Source organism: Dromiciops gliroides, chromosome 1, assembly GCF_019393635.1.
Source record: "Dromiciops gliroides isolate mDroGli1 chromosome 1, mDroGli1.pri, whole genome shotgun sequence".
Taxonomy (NCBI): domain Eukaryota; kingdom Metazoa; phylum Chordata; class Mammalia; order Microbiotheria; family Microbiotheriidae; genus Dromiciops; species Dromiciops gliroides.
Window position 1 is genome coordinate 427,672,289 of NC_057861.1, and position 16,531 is coordinate 427,688,819.

The window sequence follows — 16,531 nt, forward strand, 5'->3', positions numbered from 1 at the left end:
TTCCCTTACACTCTTAGATACACAGGGTCAGTCACCTTGCTCCCTGCTCCTTACTTCCCTCTGCTACTGTCACTCAGCACCTTCACCTTCCTGGAGGTTCACTCTTGCTAACATCTACTGGCCTCCAGGTCACTGTCCCATCGATGACTCCCTTTTGTACCTGTTCCACATCAGAAGCCAGCCTTCTGGTTTCCTTTTATTCACATTCATCGTTTATGATATCATTCCTGTTTCACAGTTTATTCAGCCATTCCTGAATCAAGGCACCCCTGTTCCAACATCAAGGGTTACATTTGCTGCTTGTGTGATGGTGTAGTTAGTTAGCTATAACAACCATGCTGTGAAAAGAGACAACATTTTTGTTGTTGTTAAGCCATTTTTCAGTCATGCTCTATTCTTCATGCTCCTTTTGGAGTTTTCTTGGCAGAGATACTGGAGTGATTTGCCATTTCCTTCTCCAGATCATTTTGCAAATGAGAAAACTGAGACAAACAGGGTTAAGTGACTTGCCTGGGGTCACACTAGAAGTGTCCGAGTCCTGATTTGAACTCAGAAAAAGGAGTTTTCCTGACTCAAGGCCCAGTCTTCTATCTATTATGCCACCTAGCTGCCCAAGAGACAGCACAGTGTGGCGCGAAGGATGCCGACTACTCAGAAAACCTGGACCTCAACCCCACTTCTACCAGTTCATATTTGACCTCAGAAGCTCCCTCATCTACAAAGTGGTAGTAATAATAATTACACCCCATATCTCACAGGTTTGTTGTGAGGAAGCTGGGACATACTTCAGAGATGGGATTTATGATTTCTTTCCAGGGGTCCTGGCAAGTTCGAAGGGCTCAATTTTATCCCAGGTCTCACATGTTTCTTTGTTTTGTTTTTATTTTTGTTTTGTTTTTTTTGTGGGGCAATGGGGGTTAAGTGACTTGCCCATGGTCACACAGCTAGTGAGTATCAAGTGTCTGAGGTCAGATTTGAACTTCGGTCGTCCTGAATCCAGGGCTGGTGCTTTATCCCCTGTGCCACCTAGCTGCTCCCCCAGGCCTCACATGTAACAGTGACCACTCTTCCCTCCTACTGCCTAAAGGCCAGGTGTGTTAGATTTCATCTCTCCTCTAGGGTTCTCTCTCTCTTTCTGTGTGTGTGTGTGTGGGGGGGGCGCGATGAGGGTTAAGTGACTTGCCCAGGATCACACAGCTAGTAAGTATCAAGTGTCTGAAACTGGATTTGAACTCAGGTCCTTCTGAATCCAGGGCCGGTGCTTTATCCACTGCTCCACCTAGCTGCCCCCTAAAGGGGAAGGGGTCAGCATCCCTTACTTTTTCCTTTTTGTTTTATTTTGTTTTGTTTTGTTTGCAAGGCAATGAGGGTTAAGTGAGTTGCCCAGGGTCACACAGCTTGTAAGTGTCAAGTGTCAAGTGTCTTAGGCCTGATTTGAATTCAGGTCCTCCTGAATACAGGGCCGGTGCTTTATCTACTGTGCCACCTAGCTGCCCGCCTAGGATTCTCTTCGAGGGAACTTGGGGCGTGGTATCTAATCTTTCTGTCCTTAGCTCCATCCCCCATGGATAGTAGGAGGGGGTCCCCCAGCACCCCAGTTTTATTTAACCAGTTAAGAGAATATTTACTTAAAAGGAATAGGAAGAACAATCTTACAAACATTCTATCCCCCCCCTCCCAACACCAAGGGCATAATCCCTATGCTGCTCCCCTTTTCTCTGGGGGATTAAGTGGTTCATAGTTTGGAGCAGTTCCTGTATAGCACAGTCCCAAGTTCCAAGTACAAAGTCCCAGGCACCCTGGCTTCTCGGGGTTTCCCATTCCCTACTAGGCTGCCTGACTATACATCTGACCCCAAATCCTACTTCTAAAGTCACTATGCCTCAGTTCTGGGTTCAGTGGGAATTACAACTGGGGGGAAAAAAAAGGACCAAACAGAAACAAAACTCCAAACCCAGAGGGTAAATTGGAGGAGGAGGGATAAGGCACCCTCTCCCCCAACACACATGTACACACACACACACACACACACACACACAGAAGTTATGCCACCCATGCTGTGGATGAACTTAGATATTCACCTAGATGCTATGGGAAAGAGTTCATTTTTTATCTCAAAGTCTGGGACAGGGCCTGGCTCAACTAATGAATGAACTTATTGATTCGTTCATTGATTTGAACGCTTGGGCAAAGGATTCAGTGGTCAGGAACATTATAAAATTGAATTTATGAACTAGAGGGTCAAGATATTGAAGGGAATAAAGTGAGGCTAGAAAACTGGGGTGAGGGATGGCCTGGGAAAGCAAGGAGTAGAATGATCTTAGGAAGAGTGAGTCACTGGGAGAACTGGAAGAACAGGAGACTATGGTCAATGACAGGAATTTCCATCTTGTCAAGGAGAAAGCTAACAGACTTTCTTTCCTTCTCTTGTGAGAATATTGCCAACCTCACTATATGAAATTTGCAATAATTTGATATATCCATGAACAGTCCTATTGGACTGTGAGGGCCAAAATTTGATATATGGAGCATTAATTGAGTGATGACTCACCTTAATATTGGGGTCCCCGAAATATGAGGGACCTTTTAGGTTTACCCTCGCTTCTGAACTGCCCTTTTTAGATATTTCTCCCAGGCCAATAAGAAGGGAGCCTTTAAGCTTTAGTTCACAAAAGGATCAGATTTTATTACTTGGGAATTAATTAAACAACAAAGGTGAAACTAATAAAAATCAAAGATAAGGAAATAGGAAAATAGAAATACAAATAAATATTCTTCACTCCAAGCTTAACCTATTTAACCCCAGACTGTTTCCAGTTAAGCTGGTTCAAAGGAGTTTAGGGTTTTCCTTCATTAACTCACCAAACCCCGGACAGTTTACAGTTGCTCATGCCAGCAGTCACCAGACAGAGCGAACACGTACCACCACCACAAGGGCCAAGTACAAAAAGGGCTGAGTCCCAGAAGACGCCTAGTGTTCCGGAAGCACCCTCTGCCTCCCTTTAGGGAGTGTTCAATCTTTCCTTCCCCAAAAGGGGAGGTCCTTCCTTCTTTTTTTTTTTTTTTTTTTTGGTGAGGCAATTGGGGTTAAGTGACTTGCCCAGGGTCACACAGCTAGTAAGTGTTAAGTGTCTGAGGCCAGATTTGAACTCAGGTCCTCCTGAATCCAAGGCCAGTGCTTTATCTACTAGGCCATCTAGCTGCCCCGGGGAGGTCCTTTAAAAGCTGCCTATGGAAAGTTCTCTAATTTTTACTACAGGACTCTTTATTAATTATTGGGTGGCAATATATAGGCGCCTTATCGATTCCCCCACACCCCTCTTATTCTTTTTTTTTTGGTGGTGCAATTAGGGTTAAATGCCTTGCCCAGGGTCACACAGCTAGTAAGTGTCAAGTGTCAAATGTCTGAGACCAGATTTGAACTCGGGTCCTCCAGAATCAAGGGCTAGTGCTTTATCCATTGTGCCACCTAGCTGCCCCCCAACACCCCCAATATTCTAACTAGGCAACTAGGTGAATCCAAATCTAGTCATACATCGTTGCCAGCTGTGAGACCTTGGACAAGTCACATAACCTTTCTCTACTTCAGGTTCCTCCACTGTGAAATGGGGATAATAGTATCTACTCTGCAGGGTTGTTGTGAGAATAAAATGAAATAATATTAGTCAAGCACTTTGCATGGCACCTGGCAATATAGTAAGCTCTTTAGTTCATTCTTGTTCTCTTCTCCCACTCTGTCCCCCTCAATAATTTAAAATTTTAAAAAGTTCTTGGATAATAATTTTGTCTACTTTAAATCTCGTTTCTCTATACCTTCTATTTCCCTTCAGCCCTACCCTAAGTAAGGCCTTTATGATAAAGAAGCAAGTGTGTTAGCCATTTAAAAAAATTATTTCTTCTCCCCTTTCCTTTCCATTCAGATTCCCTTTTATGAAGATATTTGTAAAGGCATTCAAGCAGGGGACACTTGTGAGAAGTTGGTGGGCTATTCTGCAGTTTACAGAGTGTGTTTTGGCATGGCCTGCTTCTTCTTCATCTTCTGCTTATTTACCATCAAGATTAACAACAGCAAGAGTTGCCGAGCCTACATTCATAATGGGTAAGTGGCTGTTGAGTGAATCTCTGTTTCCTCTTCTTGTTGAAGTTCAATCATTTCAGTCATGTCCAAATCCTTGTGACCCCATTTGGGGTTTTCTTGGCAAAGATACTGGAGTGTTTTGCCATTTCCTTCTCCAGCTCATTTTACAGATGAGGAAACTGAGGCCAAAAGAGTTCAATGACTTGTCCAGGGTCACACAGCTTACTAATTGTCAGAGGCAGCATTTGAACTCAGATCTTCCTGACTCTAGGCCTGACACTATGCACTACCTCATTATGCCTATTTCCCCACCCTGCCAATTTCTTTACAGTTCTGAGGAATTTCACTAATTCCCTTCAAAAGGTGAGTATTCCTTACACTCTTCCCCTGCCCTTCAGCTGAAATATAGCTAGGAGGGGGTGTGTCATGGGGGTTATGGGGATATCCTGAAGTCTGGAGAAATTTTAAGTCTGAAGATGGTGCAACCCTTTTTGTGAAATGCGGCAGTAAGAAATGAAAAACACCAAGTTTATTCCTTGTACCAGGATCTTAACTCAACTCATCTTTTTGTTTTAAATAGGCCTCCAGAACCCCAGCTTTCTATAATCACAGTAATAATTATTTGTCTTTAGTTTCAAGAGACCATTTTTTATTTTTCTAAACTTTATTTTATTTTTAATTTATGGAATAAATTTAACAAGAATTTCCATAATATCGTGTAATGAAAAAGGATGATTGCACATGAAACTACAGATTTATTATGTACAACTTGTGATTCTCTTTAAATATATAATAAAGTTGTCATGTAAATTTCTTTTTTTCCTTTTTCTCCTTTCCCCCTCCTCCCATGGTTACCGTTAGACACAAATATGTATATATAAAATCATTCTGTACATACTCCTATTTACAAGCTCTTTCTTTGGATTCAGATAGTGTCTTTTTTCATATGTCCTTTGTAGTTAATTTGAGAGACCATTTTTTTTTCAAAGGGTTTGAAAGCAGACCTAGATGGAATTGATTACTTGATTTCTTTTAGTGTGTCTCTTTTGTAAGCAAGTTACTCTCCTTTCTTGTTTGTATTCAAATTGTACTTTTGTATTTAACATTTCCCCCTTCTTTCATCCCTGTCAGATTCTGGTTCATTAAACTTTTACTGTTGGTGGCTATGTGCTCAGGAGCTTTCTTCATCCCAGACCAGGACACATTTCTGAAAGGTAACAATGGGCAATTTAGGGGCTCCATTTTGTCTTTTTCCTGGCCTTGTAATTAGCTACTGGTGCAAGCCAAGGATATTTATTGATCAAATCAACAGTCTTCTTGGACCTTCTTCAGAAAATTATTTATTTCTCCCCTTTGTCTCTCAGTTTCCACCCAATATGTAGGTATTGCTCTTGTTTTCTTCTCATATTATTTGTATTCTTGATTGTATCCCTTTAGTTCTGAGCTAATTAAGGAATACAATAAAACTATAACTTAGAAAATCCCAGAAAGTAGTTTAACAAGCATTTCTTTCCCTTTTCTTCTAGGACCCCCACACCCCCCAAACTGCTTTCTAAGGAAAAAAAGACAATATCCTTATAACAATTATGATAGTCAAGTAAAACAAACATATTCTCACATTGGTTGTATTTAAAAATGGCTATTGCATTCAGAAATGTAGCTTTATAAGCTACAAAAAGTAAAATACATAAATTTATAAGCCCTAAAATGTAATAATAATATATAGATGTTAGTCTTAAATTGAATTAATTGACTTTTTGGTTGTATTGGTTTTTGCTTTGCAGCATGGCGCTATGTGGGAGCCTTTGGAGCCTTTCTCTTTATAGCAATACAGCTCATCCTGCTTGTGGAGTTTGCACATAAGTGGAATAAAAACTGGTATGTATCATTATAATAAAACATCATACTGGTGCTTGTCAAAGTCAGTTTATACCCAGTGCATGAATGATCCTTTTTTCTTTGAGGAAGTTTCTTAGCCTAGTTATTATGTTCTTTAAACTAATGTGCTATAACAAAAAGGTCAAAATCAGTGTATGATCTGATAAATATTAGAGTATACCAGGTCTTACTGAGTGGTTATGGAAGCACTTAAGATTCTAATGGCAGAAAGTTGAGAATAATATATGTGCTGAGTAATAAACACACATGTGTGTGCGTAATAGATATGTATGTATATGTGTATATATTATATACACACAAGTCTATTTGTAATATTGAATTTTTCAACCATACTGTTTACCACTTCCTTCCTTTTTGCTTATTCCTATTGCTGAGTCCAACTCTCTGGCAAAATCATTTCATGTGATTTCATTTTGGGGTTTAATCTTCCCATTTTTGTCTTGGACATCCTGTATCATGTTTGGCGCTTTCCATAAACAAGTGGCAGTATGGTAAGTAGAAAGAGTTCAAATCCAGGCTTATGCCTCTTAACTATATGTATGACCTTCATCAAAGATAGTTAACACTTTTTGGGCCTTTGTATCTTCATCTATATAAAATGAAGGAGTTAGACTTCACTTGGAGTCCTTTCCAGTTCTGTGATCCTTTATGTACATTTGTTATAAATTTTTCATAAGACCTCATTCATTTTTTTTTATGCTTTTTTTTCCCTCCAGAAATTAGGTACATATTTCAAAGAGGGAACTTAACAGTAAAATCTTAGTGTCCTTGGGAAAGCATCATTTGTTTGCCTATACTATCAAAATAGTTGCTCTTGGGACTGCCTCTTGGTTTTTTGGCTCTGTAATGTTTTGATTACTTCTGAAGCCATTTTTTTCTGGGCCTGTAATATTCATGCTGTTTTATTGGCTGGCACTTCTGAAAATGGTTTGGTTGCTTTAAAACTTTTTAGAAATCATCACATAAGCAGTTTTAAACCTACAAAGTAAGTGCCACTTGTATCCTTCCTACCTTGCCAACGATATTTCAATGAAAATACTTTGTTAGCATTTATTAAAAGTTTATGCTGGAAAAAAAAAGTTTATACTGGGGCAGCTAGGTGGCACAGTGGATAGAGCACCGGCCCTGGATTCAGGAGAACCTGAGTTCAAATCCAGCCTTAGACACTTAACACTTAATAGCTGTGTGACCATGGGCAAGTCACTTAACCCCAATTGCTTCACCCAAAAAAAAAAAAAAGTTTATACTTCTGTTTTTAAAATAAAGAATTAACTACCTGGACCAGTAATAATGTCACCCATAATGATCCAATTTACTAGGGTTTTTCCCCCCCTTTAATCAAAAGGCTCATGCTGCAGAAAATGGGTTTAATTTCTTTCCTTCAACACTTTTAAAAAGTGATTTTGAGAAGAAGATCCTGAATAAACACAGTGGTGTGTAGACATTTTTAAAACTAGGAATTTAGAGAGCATGAAGATTTTTTCCCCCTAATGAGGAACAGTCTTCTGGATTTTCAGTTAAGATCCAAGTACTCCCTAACTGGTTTTCCCAGTCCTTCTCAATGACTAGAGCTCAGCCAGCAGTTTATATGCCTAGTTTTAGCTTGCTGCAGTTTGGTAGCTGTCTGCTTCAGCAACCAGCCCCTTTCCTGGCCCTCTCCCCAGGACATGCCTGTTTGTAGCAGAGCAGGGAAGCAAAGTGCAACTCATAGATCTAGAAAGGATGCTATCCTGGAAGGTGTCTGAGATATTTGGTGTTCAAATTTTTTTTTTTTTCCTACCTGCTTGTGAGCTGAGACCACTGGGCTGGGCATAGAATCAGCAAGACTTGAGTTTTTATATATCCGGCCTTAAACACTTTCTAGCTATATGACCCTGGGCAAGTAATTTAACTTCTTTGCCTCAGTTTCCTCAACTGTAAAATGGGGATAATAATAAATAATAGCACTTACTCTGAGGGTTGTGTGTGAATCAAGTGAGATAATGTTTGTAAATGGTGGTTAGCTCAGTGCCTGGCTCTTAGTAGTTCTATAAATGCATATTCTCTTTCCTTTCTTATCATCATCATCATCTTAGTTTTTTTGGGGGGGGCAGGGCAATGAGGGTTAAGTGACTTGCCCAGGGTCACTCAGCTAGTAAGTGTCAAGTGTCTGAGGTCGGATTTGAATTCAGGTCCTCCTGAATCCAGGGCTGGTGCTTTATCTACTGTGCCACCTAGCTGTCCCCCATCTTAGTTTTTAATAGGGAAAAACTCAAAAAGAATTTACTCTTTCAGGAAATGTCACTTTGATCTAGGGGTAGGTGTGGGTGGGGGGAAAGCTGCTTGAAAATATTCAGAAGTTCTTTTGGTTGTTTGTCATTTTTTAAGTTTGGAAACATTCTCTTCCCGCCCCTCCCCCCAATCCTACTTAAATGAAGGGAGGTGACCCCCGAGTTCTTGAAAGGTACATCAGTAAATTACAAGCAGCGAACAGAGGAAAGATCACTGCTTCTGGACTTGGAGGACCTGGGTTCAAATTTCATTTCTTCAAATTCCTCTTCTGGCACTACCTGTGTTGTGACGTCTGTAAACTGAGGGGATTATACTAGATGGTCTCTGAGATCTCTTGCTGTGTTCTACCAACTCAGGCTTCAAGAACACTAGAGAACCTGAATTCAAATCCTCTCGGACATACTAGCTGGGTGACCCTGGGCAAGTCCCTCTGTTTCCTCGTCCATAAAATGAAGTTGTTGGATTCCATGACCTCTAAGGTCCCTTCCAGCTCTAAATAGAAAGTCTTCATCTTATGAATATAATCCTAGTGACATACAAGTTGGCAGTTATTTAAAGACCTAATGAGCTAAGCTCTGTGGAAACTTATCACCACAAGGTTAACTGCCAACTGACTTTTTTTTTTTATGAGTTATGTGGTACCTGATAAAAAAAGGACAAATCTAGATTGCCACTCAGTCCATGACTCTTCTTCTCCAGTGATGGTGGGAGATGGGGACAAAGATTAGGCAGTACTCATTAATGTTGCTTGATACTCTCTGAGTGTATGATCATTGCCTGGTGACCAGTGAATGATTTCATACACTCCTGGTGGAACCAAACCACATCTGTATTGATACTCACTTTTTACTGTATTGAAATTTGGTTAGTCTGCATGTCATGCAGTACGTTCGATCTCCTTTATGGTTTCATGTCATCTGCAGATTTGACTATCTGCCTTCTACGTCCTTAAATCTCTAAAAAATAATTAATTAAATTAGTTGATTGATTTAATTAATGAAAGTTAAAAGTATTTTTTTATAATCAGCTCTCTTTGTCCACTGAGTTTTATCCTATGGTTATAAGAGTCAAAGTAAAGATCAAATTAGAAGAAGGGGTGGTGATAAAATGGTGAGTAATTAGAGTAGCTCCAGTCCAACCAGTTTGTGTTTTCAACTCTGAATGATGAATAGAAGCAGCAGCCATTGACTCTGTCACCCTTGCAAAAGGAGTCAAAAGAACCCAGAAGCCTCAGTCAAGCCAACACTGAATCTCCTTACCAAGTGCAATGTTGGAGTTTATAGCTTCATTTGCAAAAACATCTTAGAGGATGATGGAAGATGGAGATGTGTTACCTCATAAAACAGCACGAGATGATAACTTGGCATGAGATTCAGTTGAGTCATATCACAAAGACATTCACAGATGAAACTGGGAAGGGCTCCAGATAGATCAGCATTTTAATCACAATTTCATAGTGATCTGTTTTCATTATAATGATAGTGAAATGACTATATTTGCACCCTTTTACCTTTCCATTTAAAAATGCTGTGTGTGGAAATGGACATGACTTTTGGGGGGGTGCCCAATAAGGGTTAAGTAACTTGCCCAGGATCACACAGCTAGTAAGTGTCAAGTGTCTGAGGCCAGATTTGAACTCAGGTCCTCCTGAATCCGGGGCTGGTGCTTTATCCACTGTTCCACTTAGCTCCCCCCCCCCCCCCGCCATGACTTTTTTTTTTTAAGTGAGGCAATTGGGGTTAAGTGACTTGCCCAGGGTCACACAGCTAGTAAGTGTTAAGTGTCTGAGGCCGGATTTGAACTCAGGTACTCCTGACTCTAGGACCGGTGCTCTATCTACTGCGCCACCTAGCTGCCCCAATGACTTTTAAAAAGATGAAATTAAGACTAGCATCTGGACCTGACCAAATGGATACAAAGGAAGATAGCAGTATGGGCACCATAATTCTAAGAGCACCAGGGATCTTTTTTTGCATGTGTATGTGTCTTTGCCATATCTCAGAGAGAATATTCTAAAAGAAGGAAAAAACTCATTCTCTTGGCACTTCTTCCCTCCCCCTCCAACCTCCCTGCTCCCCAAAGCAATCAACAAGGCAATGGCAATCATTAGCCCATTTTCTTATTTATCAAATTTTGACTCTTCATGAATGGCATGAGGTTAACTATATTTAAAAATAGCAAATTCCGATCTCATGGGTCACATACCTAGAAATTTTGAAATATAAAAAGCTCTCATTGTGGTCATTCTTTTTAGTGATTTCTTGTTTTTTTTTTTATTTGGTAGCTTGGTGTAGTAGAAAGAAGATTACCTGGAGGGATATTAGAGGGTTTGTTAGGCAGTCACCTGGGCCTCTGTGTGCCTCAATATTCCCCTCTGTACACTGAGTCCAGACTAAGTTACTTCCAGGAGATCCCCACTCAGCTCTAAATATATTTACTGACAGAACAGAATGCAAGCATGGTACCATCTCCTCTGCTGTCTTCCATGCATACATATGAGACTCCAGGACATGTATGACCACAAAAGGTAACCTTATTTTCAGCAATATGTTGAATCAAATGAAGGTACAAATTGCAGAGATATAGTGCTCTCCTAAATTGTTTCTCCCTATTTGCATATTATACCAACAAGCCCCAGAATAGGCCTCCCAAGCTTTGTGAATTCCACACGAATGTGAATCCATCCATTTGGAAAACAAAGTGGATGAAGAATACATAGTCTCCAGGTGGGGACGATATAGCCGATCTGATGGCTGATTGAATTAGGTCATATATCTTAAATATATCCTCTTCATACATAAGATTGAGTAGGAAGAAGAGACTGGGCTGGATTGTCTTTGTAATTTGTCCTATGTTTTCAGCGATCCCTACACAGCGCACATTTTCTTTAACTCAGGGGTTCTTTTAGGTAAAGATTCACCTCAAGTATCATAGAAGACCACTTTGGAGAATAATCAAACACTACACTTACCTCTCACAGGGGTTTTTTGGAGGAATTGAGATAGACATTTTGTAAAGTGGCTTAATTCTAGTGCCTGGAACATAGTAAACACTTAAATGCTTCTATCATTCTCAGTTTTTTTCCTACTTTCTTTTTTCATCTTTTAATTGGGGATAATTTTGTGGTCAGTAGTTTGAATCATTACTGTACTGTCATTGCCACAGAATGATTATCATCTGATCCTTTCCCGTTTTCATATATCTTTGCTTACAGTAACTTTTTATTGTGGGTTTTCTTGAATGCTTTCCAATTTTCTGAAAATAGTAAGGAAATTCTTCTCTTTTTTTTGGGAGGGGAGCTGTATTTCTTGAGAACAAGGTTGCAAAAAGCAACCTAATTCTGAAAGTCAGATGACAATGATTCATGAAATATTTTTCTTCCTTTTGTTTCTCTTTTTTTGAAGAGCTTCTGAAGGTTTGTAATTGTGTCTTTTTCCCTTCTCTCTCTCACCAATATTAAGATTTTTTTTTTATATACAAGGTTCTCCCCCTACCCCTCATCAATATTTTTATTGGGAAACCATACTTAAACTCTGTCCTTTTTTTTTTTTTGACATGGTGTTGACCTCTCCTTGGTTTCCCTATGTAAAATCCTCCTACTTGCCTCCTCTCCTAATTTTTTCGGGCCTACCTTTGTCTTCATCATTATCATTAGAGTTCTCCTCCCATACCTTATAGTGAGTAGTAAGGTACAGAAAGCATAGCATAACTCCCCTAAGGGAGAGATGGTATCCAACAGAGCTGCTGAGGCAATTCTGGAATCTGTTTGGTTCAGCTAGCCTTTATTAAGTGCCTACTTTTGCCAGGTGCTGTGCAAAGTACCAAAAATATAACGGATCTTGCTCTTCTAGTGGGGAAAAGTGATATCTGTACAGATAAATAAATAGAAAATCTATGCAAAGTAATTAGAAGGAGCAGGTCCTAACAAGTAGGGGAATCAGGAGAAGGCCTTGCCTCCTGAAGGAAGTTCATGAATTCCTGGAGGCAGAAATGAGGAGGACATTTGAGGTAAGGGGGATAATGTGTGCGAAAGCCTAGAGAAAGGAGATGTGAAAAGAACAGCAGAGGCTGTAAAGGGGAGTGATGTGTACTCTATATGGAAGATAAAGTGGAGCTAGATTGTGAAGGGCTTTAAAAGGCAAGAGAACTTTGTTTTTAGGTAATTGGTAGTACAGTGCACAGAGAGCTGGGCCTGGAGTCAGGAAGACCCAAGTTCAAATCTGGCTTTAGATAGTTACTTAGCTGTTGACCCTGGGCAAATCACTTAACCTGTGCTTGCCTCAGTTTCCTCATTTGTAAAATGGGTATAATAATAACACTCACCTCCCAGGGTTGTTGTGAGGATCAAGTGAGATAATAATTGTAAAGCTCTTAACACAGTGTCCTGGCACACAGTAGGCACTAAATAAATAAATATTAGGGGGCAGCTAGGTGGTGCAGTGGATAGAGCACCGGCCTTGGAGTCAGGAGGACCTGAGTTCAAATCCGGCCTCAGACACTTAACACTAGCTGTATGACCCTGGGCAGGTCATTTAACCCCAATAGCCTCACCCATAAATAAATAAATAAATGAATGAATGAATGAATGAATGAATGAATGAATGAATGAATAAATATTAGCTATTATTTATCCTAGAGGCACTAGGGAGCTAGCCACTGAAGCTTCTTGAGTAGGGCAAATGCTATGGTAAGACCTAATCAAACTACTAAGGTACTCATGTAATAAGGAAAACTTTGAACAGAGCCTTGGAGAAGAAGTGCTTTAAGTGCTTAAGAACTCATCCTACTGTATCATGTAATCACGCCATTGTCCTTTCAGGCCTTCATGAAGATGCCTAGAGTTCCGAATACAAGCATCCATTTAAGACAGTGCGGGGAGGGAGGGATCCCAAACTCTTAGACCTGGTCAGAAGTAGAAGGCCAAAGCATTTTCCACTGGGCATTTATAAGTTCCTTAAACCCAGTAGGTCATACATTTCCCAGCCATCTGACATTGTTCCGGGGCGCATTCATTTCAGAAAGCCAGTGTGTGCCTTTTGTACTACAACTCAGTTACATCATCCTGGGGGCTGAATACAAGGGATTTATTACTCCAAGAGTGTATTATAAAACAAATGATCCTCTGACTAATCTTCCTCTCTCTTCTCTTCCCTTCTTGGAAATAGGACTGCAGGCACACTTCATAATAAAATGTGGTATGCCTTTCTTGCCCTGGTGACCCTCCTCATGTACACGATTGCCGTCGGGGGTCTGCTTTTGATGGCTTTGTTTTACACCCGGGAGGAAGAATGCTTGCAGAACAAAATTTTCCTTGGTGTCAATGGAGGCCTCTGCGTACTTATTTCCCTGGTAGCCATCTTGCCGTGTGTTCAAAATCGTAAGCATGGTGTTTAAGACTCTTTCTTCCTTCCCCTCCCTCTGCTTCATTGTTTTGAAAGCCCTAGAATAGAGGTATCATGCTCAGATTACTGACCTAGACAACCACAGATTAACTTTATCTCTGTACAGTTTTTCTTACCTTTGCTAAACAGTTCTTTTTTTTTTTTTTTTTTTTTTTTTTTTTGGGCGGGGTGGTGAGGGATTAAGTGACTTGCCCAGGGTCACCAGCAGCTATAAGTGTCAAGTGTCTGAGACCAGATTTGAACTTCACTTCTTAGGGTTGTCATGAGTTCATATGAGATGATATTGGTAAACCTCAGTGGATTCCCTACTTCCCATCATCACTGACCCAGGAGCCTGTAGGTGGGCTCCAGGATTGGTCACATCACTCAAAACCCACATCCTTTATATGGGGATTACTACTTTATCAGTATGGGGGACCTGGGTAGACTGGGGAATACTCTATACCTGGCTGTATTGCCAGCCTCAGCACTTGGATAGCAGGTTCCTAGAAGGTAATGAATGAAATGTGGCAGTAGGATTGGAGGGGTAATATAAGGCAGAGGAGGTCTTAGAGAGGTCCTATTGCCCCTAGCTTAGCCTCTCCTTTTAGGCAGGGGCCAACTGCAAGTTTAGCTCTTTCAGGGTCTCGTCCTCTGGGTTCTTAGAGTTCTCATGAATAGCTTAGGAATTATAAATATTTACATTTGGGACCATCCAACTAGTTTGCCTTTGTCTCAGACACAGCTTTTCAGAAGTACTTGTGCAATGGGGAATGAACCACGTCTAAATATACTAGTATCTAGATAGTAGCGTTAGCCCTTTGTCCATACAGGCCACAATTAGGGGGAAAATTTATAGTATATGTAGTTTATTTTATTTATATATTGTACAACACATACTCATATCATATGTAATTGTATATGTGTATAGGTGTACACATGTAGAGAGTAGCTAGCATGTGTATGTGTGTTATAACTATATATGCACACACATACATATATGTACACACAAATTACATATTATATGATATGGGTATGTGGGCATATTATATATAGTATATAGCATGCCATGTACTATATACAGTAGTATTTTATAGTTCCAGAACTCAAAAGACTAAGATTAGGGTTGCTCAAGTCAGTAAGAGAATTTATGAAACACTCAGTTCCAAGGGAAGTGAAACTTCAGTAGGTTAAACCTGATTGTGTGCCTTTAGGTAGAGTCACTTAACTTGTGTCATTTTTTTTCCACCTTATAAAAGGGACTAATGACACATTCTTCTTACCTGCCTTTGAGATTTAAGATTAGTAGGGTGTCAAAGTGCGTTGAAAGTTGAAATACCATAAGGTTCAATTCAACCAGATTCTATTAAGCACCTCCCATATTGTGGGCTTGGGTATACAAAGACACATACAGGTCCTTGTCTTCAAGGAATTTGGAGGGGGGCAGAGATCTGGAAAGGCTTGTGTGAGTTTTTCCTGATGAATGTCCATGTGAACACATACTCTACTCAACTATAGCCATGTGGTCCTGGTAGCTTCTGCCATAGGAAGCTGACAGCATTTTTGTTCCTTTTTTCAGAAGTATGTATTAGGAGATGTTTTAAATTCACGTTAGAGCTCTCTCCCCACATTTTTTTTTGTTAGGTGTTTTTGTTTTTTTTTTTAGTGAGGCAGTTGGGTCACACAGCTAGTAAGTGTTAAGTGTCTGAGGCTGGATTTGAACTCAGGTCCTCCTAACTCCAGGGCCAGTGCTCTATCCACTGCGCCACCTAGCTGCCCATCTCCCCACATTTTTGATGATCTAAGCCAGCACTTTTATTTTTGGGGTAAAGAAAAAAAGGATATGACCTTGTCATCATGCTCCCCCATACCTGTCTTGTTTTTAACAGCTGGAGTTTTCAAGAAGTTGGAGAGTGTTGTCAGGTTAATAAACTTTTGCCCTTGAGCGCCTTAGAGGTTTAATGCTTTAGGATTGATTTATTAACTAATCTACAAGGTCTGGGGGGCTTTAGGGAAGTTTGGATTTAAAATCCATTTTTTTAAGTGAGAGTGTTTTTCCTAAGCCTCTTCATTCTTGAACAAGGAGTATTGTGATTTCAGCTTGTTAAGCAAATTAAAATGTACACGAGGTGATATATCCTCTTCCCATTCTTCTCCCCATCACTGTGTGATATGAAACTTTGGCCTCTAATTAAGGCATATGTTAGTGTTATCCCCCAATGTCTGCATCACAAAGGAACCTTATCTGTTTTTTTTTTCATTTTTAGAATTTTATTTTCCCAAATTACACATAAACTATAAATTTTGACATCAATTTTTTAAGCTTTTTTTTTGACATCAATTTTTTAAAAACTTTGTGTTCCAAATTATCTTTCCTGCTCCCCACCTCAGAACTCAAGCAATTCAATATAAGCTATACATGAGCAGTCATGCAAAACATTTCCAAATTAGCCAGGTTGTGAAAGAAAACAGATAAAAACAAAACTTCAGATAAAGGCACTAACAAAAAAATTATGCTTCAATCTGTATTCAGATACAAATAGTTCTCTCTCCATAGATGGACTGCATTTTTCCCAAGACCTTCAGAGTTGTCTTGAAACATTGCATTGCTGAAAATAACCAAGTCATTCACAGCAGATCATCTCACAATATTGCTGTTATTTTGTATACAGTACATTTCACTTTGCATCAGCTTAGGGACCTTATCTATTACAACCATTGTTTGAACATTTAGGAGTTCTTGATCTGGGGTTTCATATACTCGTTGTCCATGATAAATTTCAGGGATTCTGAACTTGGATGGTGTGAGAAACCGTCAGCTGGAAGAAATCCATTATTAATACTTATTTTCTCACAATGGGGAAAAAAATACTGTTTCAGTAATCTCTTACTAAATTTAGCA

At 39.8% G+C, this 16,531-nt stretch overlaps 1 protein-coding gene across 2 annotated transcripts in view; it reads left to right on the forward strand.

Moving 5' to 3' along the window:
• The window catches only part of SERINC5 (serine incorporator 5), a 113,283-nt gene that overhangs the window by 69,713 nt on the left and 27,039 nt on the right, over window positions 1-16,531 (forward strand). For both annotated transcript variants that reach the window (XM_043979838.1, XM_043979839.1), the window contains exons 3-6: window positions 3,921-4,099; window positions 5,210-5,292; window positions 5,863-5,956; window positions 13,414-13,625. In XM_043979838.1, coding sequence (XP_043835773.1) covers window positions 3,921-4,099; window positions 5,210-5,292; window positions 5,863-5,956; window positions 13,414-13,625 — 568 coding nt within the window. The remainder of the gene's footprint in view (window positions 1-3,920; window positions 4,100-5,209; window positions 5,293-5,862; window positions 5,957-13,413; window positions 13,626-16,531) is intronic.